This window comes from Artibeus jamaicensis, unplaced genomic scaffold, assembly GCF_021234435.1.
Source record: "Artibeus jamaicensis isolate MK-2021 breed Jamaican fruit bat unplaced genomic scaffold, CSHL_Jam_final contig_484, whole genome shotgun sequence".
Lineage (NCBI taxonomy): Eukaryota > Metazoa > Chordata > Mammalia > Chiroptera > Phyllostomidae > Artibeus > Artibeus jamaicensis.
The window spans coordinates 11,457,143-11,470,347 of NW_026521859.1; the positions used below are offsets into that span (position 1 = coordinate 11,457,143).

Genomic DNA, 13,205 nt, shown 5'->3' on the forward strand with positions numbered 1-13,205 from the left:
GCAATGCTTTGGATTGGTTGAGTCACTTTCTATTAATTCAAATTGCTTCTGTGTTGACCCAAGCACCTAATTAAGCCACGCACATGAAGTCCTCAGCCATGTGAAACTCCGTAAATTGTACAGAGTTCAACAGCAAGAAGCACCCTTAGCATTGCTGTTTTCAATCAAGCAGCCAGACTTCCTCCTCAGCAGCAACTTTTGGGGTTTGATTCGTGTTTATACCTCTGTCCCTCCCTAGATGGAAAAACAGAAGCAAAGACCCCACAGTCTGTGCACAAAAATGATACATTTATTGAAAGAGTATTTTTTTAATACAAAAGAAAGCTCTGTACATAGGACTGTGACCATGTCCACTATTCCTGGGTCAGCATCCCAGGGGAAGTAGAAACCACTAACATACACACCCCACATTCACACACATACATTCACTCGAGCGCGCGCACACACACCCCAGAGCCACCAAGGAAGGGAAACACCAAGGGCTGCTGCACATGTAAATGCCACCTTATCCCTGATGCACACATGTTCTCCCAAGGCTATGCTCACACAACACACATTATAAGCACTTTGCCTGATTCACTCACTGGGTCTGTCTTTTGTGGGGAGGAGAGAAAGAATTCATCAAAGTCTCCTCCCCTGGGTGGGGGAGCGGGGAGTGAGTGAGTGAGGGTGGAGTGAAACGAGAAAAGGGCTGGGCAGTTACAGACCTGAGTCCCAAGCCCCCCAACTCTCTGGCCCCTGATTTGCCATGCCCCAGCCTTGTAAGCCACCCATAAGCCCCAGCTGTCTCCAGGAGAAAGCCCAGAAAGGTGACTTCCATCTTGGCACCCCAAATTGGGGCAAGACAGCAATGGGGCTTAGAGGTTAGGGGGTTCTAAAAAATGTCGGCAAATCATCCCCTTGATAATTAGGCTGCGCGTAAAACCTTCCCCCACCCCTTCACCTAATCACAGAAGCAGGCTCATTCCTACTGAAGGCAGACATAGGGCTAATAAAACTCCACCCCATCTGCTGCCCCGTTCTGAAAAAGCTTCCTTTCTGGATATCCGTGCTGAAGGTGGGCTCTGACACAGGGTAAAAGATCCTACCTGTGTGTTGGCCCACCCTGAAGGTCTACCCCAAAGGGGGCAGAGGAGGGTGGGGCACGGCCCCTGTACAAATTACATAAATACTGAGGTTACACTTAGAAAAATAAAGTCATTTTCTTCAAGGCTTTTTGTCTTAATTTTAAAAAGTTACAGTAGCTGCTCACTCCCTGGGAGAGCTGCCCACTTCTGGCTCCCCTATCGCTGCACTCAGCCCAAGAGCTGCTCCCATTTTTTTCTGACCCCCTTTCCTGCCTCTCACCCCCTCCCAGACCCCACCCTGCTCACTGCAACTTGGGCCCCAGGCAGCTGCAGGCCTGGGGAGCACAAGGCTGCAATGCCCATGCATGTGGCACAAATGAAGTCAGTTTTCTTGTCCTGACACCCTCCCACTCCCACCCCCACATTTGGTCTCCCTCTTCCCTCTCCCTAGCAACAGCCCTAGAGGGCAAAAAGAGGCCCAGAGCTGTGGGTCACCCTCCCCACCCCGTTGGGGCATGGCCTGAGGGCCCCTCCCCCGGTTTTCTCCTGGAAACAACCCAGGACCGGGCAATCCCAGAATCTCCCCCCCACACTGGTGGGCCCCAAGTTGATGGGGTGGCTCTGTCCCCAGAGGCCCAGCCAGTTCTGGGGAGCCCCGGGGCTCCCCAGGGAAGGGGAGCTTGGGCAGGGAGGGGGACGAGAAAAACGCCATAAAAAAAGTTAAATATTTTAAAAATATATATTTATAGATTTGTTTTCACTTCGTCTCCTCAAATAAAAAGTTCAAAATCAACTTTAAGTAAAGCAGCTGGGAGGAGGGGGGGAAGATGGGGAGAGGGAACAATGGTGGTTCCCTCCAACCCAGGAGCCCCAGGAGTTCCAAAAGGAGCGGCAAGGCAGGGCAGGCAGCCCCAGGAACCTGCTCCATGCACAAGCCCAGCTTCTTGGGAGCTGCAGGGGCAGTGGGCAGCGACGTGAGGGAATAAGCCCCATCTCCCCAGCTGGCTCCCTGAGGGGCAAGGGGAGGGCTCTATCCACCCAGCCTGTGGCAGACACAGTGCTGACTGTGGGGTCAGCAAGAAGGCTGGGCAGAGGACCCCAAATGCTTCCTCAGGGGTGGGGGGACACAGTGCCTAGTCCCACAGATAATCTGTTGTGGGAAGATAGGGCACAGTCCCACTGGGAAAGCTAATACTCATGGCAAAACATGGAGCCGAGCTGGCAAGGGCAGTCTGAGGAGGGAGGGCAGCCCACCATCAACAGAAATGGGAGGTGGAGCCCGAAGGAGGGGAGAGTGAGGGAGGACAGGGTGGAGGGTAGGCTGGCCCGTTTCTTTGGCTGGAGTGAGAGGGCTCAGTCCCGTGGCTACCCACTGCTCCTCCCCGCCTCCCTCCTGCGGCCCGTCAACATGTGTGTAAAGAAAACGTGAAAAGGCAACAATAAATAAGTGGTGCCGTCCCTTGGGCCATCTGTCCAGGGCGGTAGGGCGGATCAGTCACTCTTGGAGCTGTGGGCGGCGTCCAGGTTCACCACCTGTAGTTCGGTGAGGTTGCTGCTGCTGCTCCCGGCCTGCTGCCCTATCACAGCCATCTGGAGGGAAGTGGGTATGTAAGGAAACGGGGACAGGAACTGATCAGCCAGCTCAGGCTCCTCCTGCTTGCCTGCCTGCCTGCCTGCCCACCACAGTTCTGACCAGGAAAATAGATAGGCCTCCTGGCTAGGGAGGGTAGCTTTAACCAACTGGTAATGGAATCCCCAAGGCCAAGATAAAGAAGTAGCTGGCTGGTTGGAATGGGATGCAAGGGGGTCCCACCTACCTGGTGAAGCTGAACTGCAGAAACAGGGATCTGCACTGTCCCAGATGGCGCTGTCAGGAACACCTGGGGGACACCACCTGTGTTGGAAAATAGGAGATACTCAAATTGCTCATTCAAGAGAAACTTCCTATTATTGGAGCACTGCTGAAAAACGTACAAATGACTGAATGAGTCTCAGATATAAGTGCCCTAGAATGAGTGTCCAATATACGTCCAAGTATGCATGTGGGTTTGTGTTCAAGTGTGCACGAGTGTCCAAGTGTCCAAACATGGGTGCCAGAGTGTGTGTGCAAGCATCTGTGTGTATATGTGTAGGAGTATGTGTGCACATCCTAGTTTGTGTATGCATGTGAGTGTATATATCTGGGGGGGGGCATTTGAGTGTGTGGGTGTATATGTGTGTTAGGAAAGCAATGGTCCTCCTTTGCTCAGCCCTGCTTCCCAACTCACCTTGCTCCTGGACCTGGCTGTGGGACACCTGCATGGTGGATGGTGCCTGGGAGAAGGCATTGAGCACGGTGAGGCTGCCATCTGTCAGGCCCGAGGTGGGTGCATACATCACCGCATGGGGGCTAGGGTACATCATGTGGCTGCCCACAGTCGTGGGCACAGATGACGTCATGATGGTGGCAGGCAACGTCACTGGCAAATACAGACACAGGTCAGGGAGACTGACACCAATCCCTACTGATATGTCCCATCCCACTCCCAGGAATTTTAAGCCTCCAGAGCTTTCTTGCTAGTTCCTAGATCAGATGCTAGACAAGACTTGTTCCTCTGCCCCGTGCCATCAACTAAGAAAAGCCTTATTTTTTCTTGAGCACAACAGTACCAGGCTTTAATTGCCTCCCACCGCACTGTACTACTCAATCGTCTGTTGAATTCTCTATTCCAAGACCCTAACGCTGTGAAAAAACAAAGATTACAGTGACTGACCCAACCTAAGAAAGCTCAGGTACTTTTTAGGGAGCTCCATTATCCCATTTTTATTTGTTCTCACTCCTTCCTTTTCCTAAACGTGTGGCTAACAAATGTATCTTTTAAATAAGCACTTCTCAAATGTAAATATGCATACAAGTCACCTGGGGTTAATATTAAAAAGGCACATTCTGATTCAGTGGGTTGGGGGGAGGCTTAATAGTCTACATTTCTGTCAAGCTCCAGGGTGATGCTGGTTCTCCACAGATTACACTTTGTATAACAAGACGATAAATAACAAGAACTTAATTTTATTTTGAAAGTGTCTCATTTCTGAAATGACTAGAGATCTGAGAGAAATTATGGTTACTCCAAAGCTAGAACACCTTCCCACAAGAAGACAAGTGACCTATAAATCCTTCCTGGTAGTTAAGCAAATGTGGCTCTTTGGGCAAGTAACTTCTTCTTTCCAGGCCTCAGGCTTCTCATCTGAATGAGGAGAACGGTGGCTCCAGTGGTTCCGAATTTCTCCCTAGACTACTGTATGCAGGGCAGGATTCCAAACCCAGCCATCCCCACCTGACTTTCACTTAAGAATTAGGGTAAAGGTGAAGCCCCAAACCTCAGTCTCCACATTAAGAAATTCTCTGAGCACCTGCTGCTAGGTCCCTTGAAGGAGACAGGACAAGGAAGTGACAAAGCTTTGAGGTATACCTGTCCCGCTGGAGGAGGTCTGCGTGAGGTCTGTGCTGCTGTCGCGAGAGGGAGACGCTTGCTGTGGGGCCTGGTGCACCTGAATGGCCTGTACTGGGACCTGCTGGGCCACTGTCCCACCTATGAGACACAGAGACTTATTCATATTCTGTCCTACCCAGCTACCACCTGCACCAAGCACCCTCAAACATCCCCATACCCAAGGTTTGGCACACTGCTCCCTGACTCCCATCAATATCTTTCATGGGACCTTTACTGTCCTGAGTTTTGGTCTCCAGGGGCTTCTATCCTCTGCTTTGCCCTTCCCCCTCCTCCCACTCTAGGCCTGGTCTCTGCCCTCTTCAGGGAGCTGTCATTGACCCATCGAGGACATGATCTGCCCTCTAATCAAGGTAGGGAAGTGACAGAATGTCCCTGTGGCAAAGCAGGGCACAGGGCTAGGCTAGCCAGACAAGGCCAGAGCATAAGGTTGAAACTGACTGATAGTAGGGGTCCCCGTGGGGAAGGGTATAATTGCCTGAGGGCATAATAGGCCCCTCTCAGGCCCTGGTCCCATTTATCCTCCTTCCCCTTCTGAGCAGGGGAAGAGATTCTCCTTGTGCCTACACTAAACCCACTCTCAGCATGCTACCTTTGCCCCTTGTGACTCACCAGACATGAGGGTGAAGCTGGTGGGCAGCTGCATGAGGCCCCCAGAGGAGCCGGGCCCACTGCCTGTGCTCTTCAGCACGGTCCCGTTGGCACTGCTGACAGCACTGGGGCTGACACTAGCAGACACTGGTGCCAGGTAGTTGGTGATGGGGAAGGAGGGGCCGCTGCTGACTTGCATGGTGGTAGAGGTGCTGGGTGCTGTTTGGATGGTGGAGGTGGTACCTGGCAGGTTGGTGACTGTGAACACTGGTTTCAGTGAGTCCTACACCCAGAGTAAAGATGGTGCAGTGAGCCTCTATCAGAGGCTCTGCCCCTGGTAGAGGCTTAGTGTGAATTGACAGCCAGACTGGAAGCTGGGTGATTGGGTTCAAATCCCAGCTCTGCCATATACCTGCTGCCTGGCCCCTGGGCAAGTTACTGAGCTGTTATACTCCAGTTTCCTGTTTGTAAAAAGAAGATAATACCTACCCCATAGGTGTTGTAAAGAATAAATAGGTTAACATACATAAAGAACTTACAACTATGTCTGGCACATAAAAAGAACAATAAGTACTTGCTGCTCTTATGAGGACAATGATAATGTCATTATCATAATTCCCTGAGTTCTCTGCCCCAGTGGACTGTGGCCAACACATTGGCTGAAGAATCAGGACACCTGGGGCCTGTTCCCAGGTCCAGTGATGACCATTTGTGCGATCCAGGGGAAATTACTCTTTGAGTCTCAGTTTTCCCCTTCTGCAAATGAGGGGCTGGGCTACCCCCCCTCCCCTGTAAAATGGTCCTTCCAGCTTAGATTTGCCAGGCTTCTGAGAAAGGGACTGAGAGTTATTCAGAGAACTTAGGGTTTCAACGAGAGAAATCTTAGGGGGCTGGCACTTTATAACAAATATTTAAGATTTAAATTACCAAAAGAATTCATTCATCCAGAAAGATTTCCTGGGAATAAATGAGCCCTACTGCTAAGAGTTTGAAGATTACAGATGCCACTAAGAGAGAGGGGAAGTCTACAGCACCGACTGCCCCCTTAGGGAGGCTTCGTTTCTAGGAGGAGGAAGCCAGGAACTGAGAGCCAAGCCCAAAGAACTGAGGGGTCTCAAAATACTGGGGATTGGTGAGAGCAGGATGTTTGCTAGGCAGAGCTCGAAGCCCCTGATTGGTGGAGGCGTTGCTAAGGCAAACAGTACTGCTTCCTCCAATTGGTCAGATATAGAAGAGCCACCCGGAAAATGGTGTTCCCCAGAGGAACTTGGGAGGAAGCCCCGCCCCCTCACCTAAAGGAGGTGGGGGGGGAGGAAGGGGGAGGCGTAACTAGGGCGGGCATTCCTAGCCGCCAGGAATACACTCTATAACGTGCCCAGGTCCCCAGGTCCGGACATCCTGAAGAGGTTAGGTGGCTGCCTAGTAAGGTAGTCTCCAGCCCAGTAAGTCAGCCTGCCTGCAGACAATGCTGAGTTCCCAAGACCCTGGAACCCATGAGTGCTCACTTCCTATTCCCCAGTGACCCGGCCAGCCGGGAGGGCAGGGCTAAACTACACCCCCGCCCCCAGCGGGGAGACAGCTGGCGGGAGGAATGCAAGGGCCCTGCCAGGCAGGCGGGCTGCAGGCGGGAGGCCGGTGTGGAGCCGGAGCCGGCCTTATATGGGCACGGAGGCCGCCCGCTTATCTAGTGGGCCGGCCTCCTGTCAGGATAGCGAGGATGGACACCTGTCCCCTAGGATGAAGGGTACTAACCAGGCCCCACTCCACATCAGTGAGCATCTACCACATGTCCTTGCTGCGGGAGAGAGGGACCCCCTCCCCTCTCTACCGGCCAAGCCCCTCCCCTTCCTTTCCCTCAGATAGGGAACCCAAACACACCTTGGTCTCCCCACTGCTGTCGGATTCAGACACCTGGTAGGTGAGGTCTGTCTCTTCAAAGCCCGTGGCACTCATTCTCTGGTCTGTGGTGGGGTCTGAGCGGGGTGGAGAGTCTGGCGAGTTGAGGCAGGTCTGAATCAGTGCCTTGCCAGTCTCACTGGTAATCATGGGCTGCAGTTTGCGAGTGGCAAAGGTATACACATGGCCTGTCTCACTGGCCACCAGCAACAGCACCTGTGTCCCTGTCAGCGTGGACAGCTCATAGGCCTGGGGATAAGGGGGAGGAGATGGGTAGGTCAGCAAAACTTTTTATCTCTACTCTACTTGCCTTGGAAAGTAGGAAAGAGTAGCATACAGTGATCAAGCCCCACTCCCATAATGACCTTCCTCTCCAGTGTGACTCTAGAGGAAGGTCCTATCAGGATATCTGAAGGTGAACTAGAGAGCAGAAAAACCTCACGCCCCTTCTCTAGGAGCAGCCCTACTGACCAGCAGATACCCCAGGAAAACAGTTACAATGCCTTGGTGATGGAACATGTAACCTCAATGGACACAGAGAGGCTCAGCACTCCTCACTGCAGCTTGGTGCCCGGATGCACAGAGAAATGGCTCCCATTCCCTCCTCACTATCACAGGGACCAGAATGAACTCACTACTATACTGGAAGTCACATTAGACATCAGGGGTAATATTTAGAGTTTAGGAGCCACCTAAACTCTAAAATGTCTCGTTTTTTTTCCTGGAAACTGCACAGATGCTAACCTGTTGCCATTTGTCCTTCCTTGCCATTATATCCTATAATACTGTGCTAGCCTTTTCTCCTTCCTTTTGTCTTGATACAACGACTTGAGTGATGGGAGACAGGGAGTGATGGGAGATAGGGAGCTAGATTAACAGCTACTACCCTGCCATGAGTCCAGGAGGGAAACTTCAAGGATGGTCCCATTGATGTTATCCTCACTCCCAAAAATGTTCCACAAACCCACCTCGGAAGCAGCTCTGACTTTTACATGAGGCAGATATAAACAGCCAATGTTTCCAGGATTCTAGCTGCTTGTTTCCCAGTTCTTCTGCTTCCATCCCGTCCCATATCTTCTATACCCCAAGACTACTCCTTTCCTCACTCACCCCTCTTCACTGGATAATCCACTAGAAGAAAGGATTTTCTAGGTACCTCTGAAACCTCCCTGCCTTCCCACCAAACTCCATGCACAGATTCTCCCTAGGGCTGGAAGTCCCACTTGTCCAAAAGACTGATTCTGAAGCCTGTCCTGCAGGGACTGTGCAGGGCTTCTAGGGGTTGCATGGAAGACACATGGCCATCACAGGACTTAGGTTGGTCCCTGTAGTTCAGGGCAGCCTCAGTTCTCCTCCTGCCTTCCTCCCTTAGGTAGAGCTCGTGAGCCCCTTGCCTGTCCTTCCAGCCAGCACTTCAGTGGTGCCCACCTTCCTCCCACACATTCCCTCATTTTTACTGTTCCAGCCTCCTCACCTCCATACCTTTTCTTCTGCTTCCTGATTTTCTGGCGACCTTCCCCGATCACCAGAGCCTAATGAACCTACTGATTCCTGGGTTTCGTTAACCACCTCCCCGGCAGTCTCGCAGCCTCCCATTACCACTCCAAACCCCTTCACTCCGCAAGAGCCCTATTCCTCTGGCGCGCCCGTCACTCCGTGGTGCCTTTCCCCTCTTTTTCTGACGTTCGCAGATACTCCCCTCTACCCATATTTCCCTTGCGGCCCCTCCCCTAATGCCCTCCGGGGGGTAATAGCTATCCCCTCCCACACACCTCCTGCGGACTCACCGCCTCTCACCTCCGACACTGTTCTGCCTTCTTCCCGGGCTCCCCCTCCGCGTCCCCACCCTCCAGGTTCCCCGTGGCCGGCCAGCCTCCCGGTCCGGTACCTTCTTCATGATGCCCGTCTTCCTCTTGCTGAAGGTCGTGTAACGCCGCAGCTTGTTGTCGATGAACTCCATCTTGATCTTCACGCGGCCCCGAGTCTTCTTACCCGGCTTGGCCCCGCTCACTGCGCCGCTCACCGGCCCATAGCCCCCGGTGGCCGCTGCCGCCGCCGCCTCGGGCCCACCGACTACCATGCCGATCTCCATCTCACTTAGGCTTCGTTTCATGCCGCGCCGCTCCGGGCCCAGCTCCTCCTCCTCGCCCGACTCCGAGTCGCCCTCGCTGCCGCTGTAGACGGCCCCCGCGGTGGGCGCCGGGGTGGTTGTCGCTGCTGCTGCAGCCTCCCGCTCGAGGCGACCCGGCCCGAGTCCCGCGCCGTTCCCAGGGACCCGGCCCCCGTTAGCCCCGCGAGTCCCTCCGCCGCCGCCACCTCCACCGCCCGGCCGCCCCGTCGGGGTCCGGTTCAGGCTGCCCCCCAGGGCCGAGCCCCGGCCCAGCGCCGCCGCGGCCCCAGCTTGGCTCGGTAACATGGCGCTCAATGCAGGAGGGCGGACAGGCAGTCAGCGAGGAATTGGAGATGCCGCCGCCGCCGCCGCCGCCGCCATCGGCTTCCCGGCTCAACCCGACGCTCCCGCTGTTGCTAGTGCCGCTAACGCTGCCGCCGTCGCCGCTGCGAACCCGGGGCCCCTGCACGCCCGGGCCGACCTGGGCCCTCACTTTCCTGCCCCTGTGGCCTGGGTTGCCCCAGGCCGCGCGGAGCGCCCCCTGTCCGTATACTAGGGCGGCGCGCCCGGCGGCCGTCAGCGTCCCCCCGGGGGCCGAGGCTGCTGGCCGCCGCGGGGACGGCGGATGGAGGGGGCCGGGACCACGCGCAGGCGGCAAGGGATCCCCCGACCCTTCCCCCCCATATAAAGAGATACAATGTTTCCTTTTATGGCGAGACCGCTCCTTATATGGTGAGCCCCTGTGCCCCCGCCCCATTGGTCCACTGTTCCACCACCTCCGCTCCCCATTGGCCCACAACGGGCGCTTATTTGCATAGACATCCCGAACTCGCTGTAGTCATCCGGTGTCAGACGGCGACTAGGAAAGAGGAGGAGCCGACGCCTCTTAAAGGAACCGGAGAGGAGGTACGACTCCACCTCCTTGACCAGAGAATGGTAGAAAGAATTGGGAGGGACCTGCGGAGAGGAAGTCTAGGAGGGGACTGGAGCGCAGTCTTGCGGAGGACAGGGAGCAATACTGGGAGTTCGGCACTGGAAAGGCTGGAAGCAAGAAGCACTGGGGCAGTTCCGGAGTGCATTGTGCGGGTTGCGGTAAATGATGTAATACAGCCCACATTCCGCGGGAGTGCAGGAATTAAAGCATTTACCCATGCCTTCCTGAGGGCGGCAAAGTTACCGGACGAATAGCGGGGGCTTGGTCCCTGGTGTCCAGACTCGTCGCCCCCTCCCCTCGCCACTGGTCTCCAACCATTCCCCCAGACACACACTTCCTTTCTCTTTCAAGGCGACGACACTTTCCCATCAGGTCGATTCTCCGGTCCTCATTCATCATCTTCAATACTAGGGCGGGGGCGGGGGTAAGCAGACTTACATCTGGCAAAGACCGGGGAGACAGTCGGCCTCCCGTCCCAGATGGGGGCAGGGAGTAGAGATGAAGATCGGTGAAGACTTCCAGCTGCGGGTTGGGCTAGGGGAGAGGGTGGTTCCAGGGATAAAGCCCACCGCCCTCAGCCAGTGCAGAGGCCTGGGAAAAAGTGTAGCCGGGCAGAAAGTTTAAGCAACAAGCAAGCCCCCCCCCCACACCCTTCTCTGGAAGGCTCACAGGAAAAGAAAAAGAACTAGGGTGCTGCGAAGGCCAGGTTCAAGGTCTGAGTCTTAGCTCCAAGGCATTGAAAATAACTTAAGCTTTGTTGTTATAGACATTATTCAAAGCAGGAATCTTTCTCTTCCTAACCCTGTGCCAGAAACAAGTGTCTGGCCTCTCAAAGGTTCATACTCCTTATTATTTGTACCCATCCTATGAGATTCTTAGTGCAGATTAAATGAGATAAAGACTAAATCACAGAGTAAGTAAGTGGTCAGTGAATAGTTAATAGGACCTACGTGGGGCCATCGCTGCCTCTCTGGGATAAACATCCTTTTGTATTCAATAGGATGGGAGAGGTGATTATTCCCACCTTAAAAGTTGCTGTGAAAATTAAGTGTTAGTGAAATGAATTTAGTGTACTGCAACTAGAATTGAAAATGAATGGGTATCACAAAAAGCAAGGGTAACTATTGTTGCATAAAATTTTTGTTTGCATTATGTTTAGCTTGAACCATACACAATTGCCTTTTATAGGGCAAGAAGATGGGATAGTATGGATTTCGTATGGTTCAATGTGTGTGCACTAGATGACAATGTCAACTGCGTATCTTACTGGGAGTTACAGTCCCAAAACTGAGAAATACTGAAATAATGTTCAAGTGTTTTATGAGATAGGGGTATATATACATACACACACACCCCAATGTTAAAAACATGGACTTGTTCATGAAATCCCTACACAGGAATTAAGAGTCTGCCTCTTCTCCACTTTCTAATGTTTTTTATTTTTTTTAAAGAGTTTGTTTGTTTGTTTGTTTGTTTGTTTATTTATTTATTTATTGAGAGGAAGGAGAGAGGGAGAGAAACATCAATGTATGGTTGCCTTTCGTGCGTCCCCTGCTGGAAACTGGCCTGCAGGGAAGCAGTCTGCAACCCAGGCATGTGCCCTGACTGGGAATCGAACCGCAATCCTTATTTGCAGGCCCACGCTCTATCCACTGAGCTACACCAGCCAGGGCTCCAATGGTTTTTAAAGGGTTTTTTCTTTTCCTAATTTAGTCTGCAAAACAGGTAGTTAAACATATGGAATGTGTTGCAAGAGGAAGAACAGGTCAAATAAATAGGTTTCAAAAGGGCTCCAGGGGCCACAGATGGTGCTTGGGACTGCGATTTATCTGAACAGCACAATTGTACCATCACAGCCCTACCGTCCACTCCTGCCTGGCTTCTAAAGACTTTTCCGTGTGAGACCCTAATTTAGATACCCTCAGCAGTGGCACCCCAGAGGACAACTGCTGCCTGCCACATCCAAGGGGTGGTGAACAGTTCCCAGCTCCCCTTTGAATAGGCTGCCCTCTCTCGGATCTCACCCAACCCCTGGGCCACTGCACACACGCCACTGTCAGTGCCGCAGCTCCACCAGCGTGGGTCGGCTTCCATCTTCACAGCCCTTTGTCACCACAGGGCAGGGGAGCCCACACCCACACTATGCAGGATCCCTGCAGGTCCCAAAGTCAAAACTGTGCCTGTGGATAAAGTCAAAACCAAAATCTGGTTCATAGATGCATTTTATTTCTCAATCACAGTTTCCATTCAAGATTATTCTGTTAGTTTCAGATGTACAGCACAATGGTTAGGTAATCATATATTTACATAATGGTCCCCTTGAAAACATGTGTTTTGTTTGGACTATATATTTTTAAAACAGATTTTACATAAAAATCTGAATATCCAGCCTTTCTTTAAACAACTGGAGTTTTTAGCAACTCCAGGCTGGCATGTGTACAGAGAAGCACTACGGCCTAGAACCGGGTTGAATCGTAGCTGTAGAAGAGGCATCTGCTCTCAGGTCCACTATGGACTCCACGCGGCCCACTGAGCTAAGTCTCGTCTGGCCTCTTTGGAATGTGACTTTGGTGCTTCTCTGATAAGGCCGAAAGTACAGGAGTCCCCTGGCAGAGGGGAGCTCACATCCACCCCAGACCACGAAGCAGTCCCCGGAAGGGCATCACAATTCTAGCCAGATCCCCTCATATCACAAGTCCACCTTGCTCTTTCTTTCTCCTGATTTTTATCACTCAAATATCAGAACGAAAATTGAGTGTTTAAAAAAAATTACTGTTACACACACAATTTAGTAAGACTTTTCATTTGGCGTTAACCTTTACTCATGTACCTTCACATAGAAGAACAGAGGTCTCAACTGTAATCTCAGCCTTGAGGGAATGGAAAGGAAGAGGGGGAGTGAATCAGCGTGCCCAGGGAAAGCCTGCCCAGCCAGGCTCGACACTAATGTTTACCACTGGCGGTGACGAGAGGGATCAACGGAGTGTGTCCTTTGCGCTACACAAGTCTGTACCATTTGACTTATTCCATGATCGGTATGACTTCTATACAGTTTTATTTCTCTTAAAATTAAGCAAAGATAGAAACAGAAAAGAGAATAAACGGATCTTGGCTACAGG

General features: G+C 52.5%; 1 protein-coding gene across 2 annotated transcripts; it reads right to left on the minus strand.

Annotated features, from left to right (window-relative positions):
* Nucleotides 1-267: 267 nt before the first annotated feature.
* Nucleotides 268-9,857, minus strand: SRF (serum response factor). Of its 2 annotated transcripts, XM_037154357.2 has the most exons (7): nt 8,931-9,855; nt 7,025-7,291; nt 5,168-5,429; nt 4,517-4,636; nt 3,335-3,526; nt 2,885-2,961; nt 268-2,657 (listed from the first exon to the last, which is right to left on the minus strand). In XM_037154357.2, the coding sequence occupies exons 1-7, from the start codon at nt 9,456-9,458 to the stop codon at nt 2,559-2,561; spliced, it is 1,545 nt and encodes a 514-aa protein (XP_037010252.1). In that variant the 5' UTR covers nt 9,459-9,855; the 3' UTR covers nt 268-2,558. The 2 variants fall into 2 exon arrangements, with proteins under 2 accessions (XP_037010252.1, XP_037010260.1); XM_037154365.2 differs by lacking the exon at nt 7,025-7,291 and having other exon boundaries at nt 8,931-9,857.
* Between the last annotated feature and the right edge of the window lie 3,348 nt (nt 9,858-13,205).

What these genes read in the sequence shown, in the direction of transcription:
- SRF (XM_037154357.2), bottom strand. Translation starts at nt 9,458, where the DNA reads ATGTTACCGAGCCAAGCTGGGGCCGCGGCGGCGCTGGGCCGGGGCTCG. An exon ending in AGACGGGCATCATGAAGAAG is followed by an intron (nt 7,292 to 8,930) that starts GTACCGGACCGG and finishes CCTTATCCCCAG; the next exon opens with GCCTATGAGCTGTCCACGCT. An exon ending in CAGCTTCACCCTCATGTCTG is followed by an intron (nt 4,637 to 5,167) that starts GTGAGTCACAAG and finishes TGTGTCTCATAG; the next exon opens with GTGGGACAGTGGCCCAGCAG.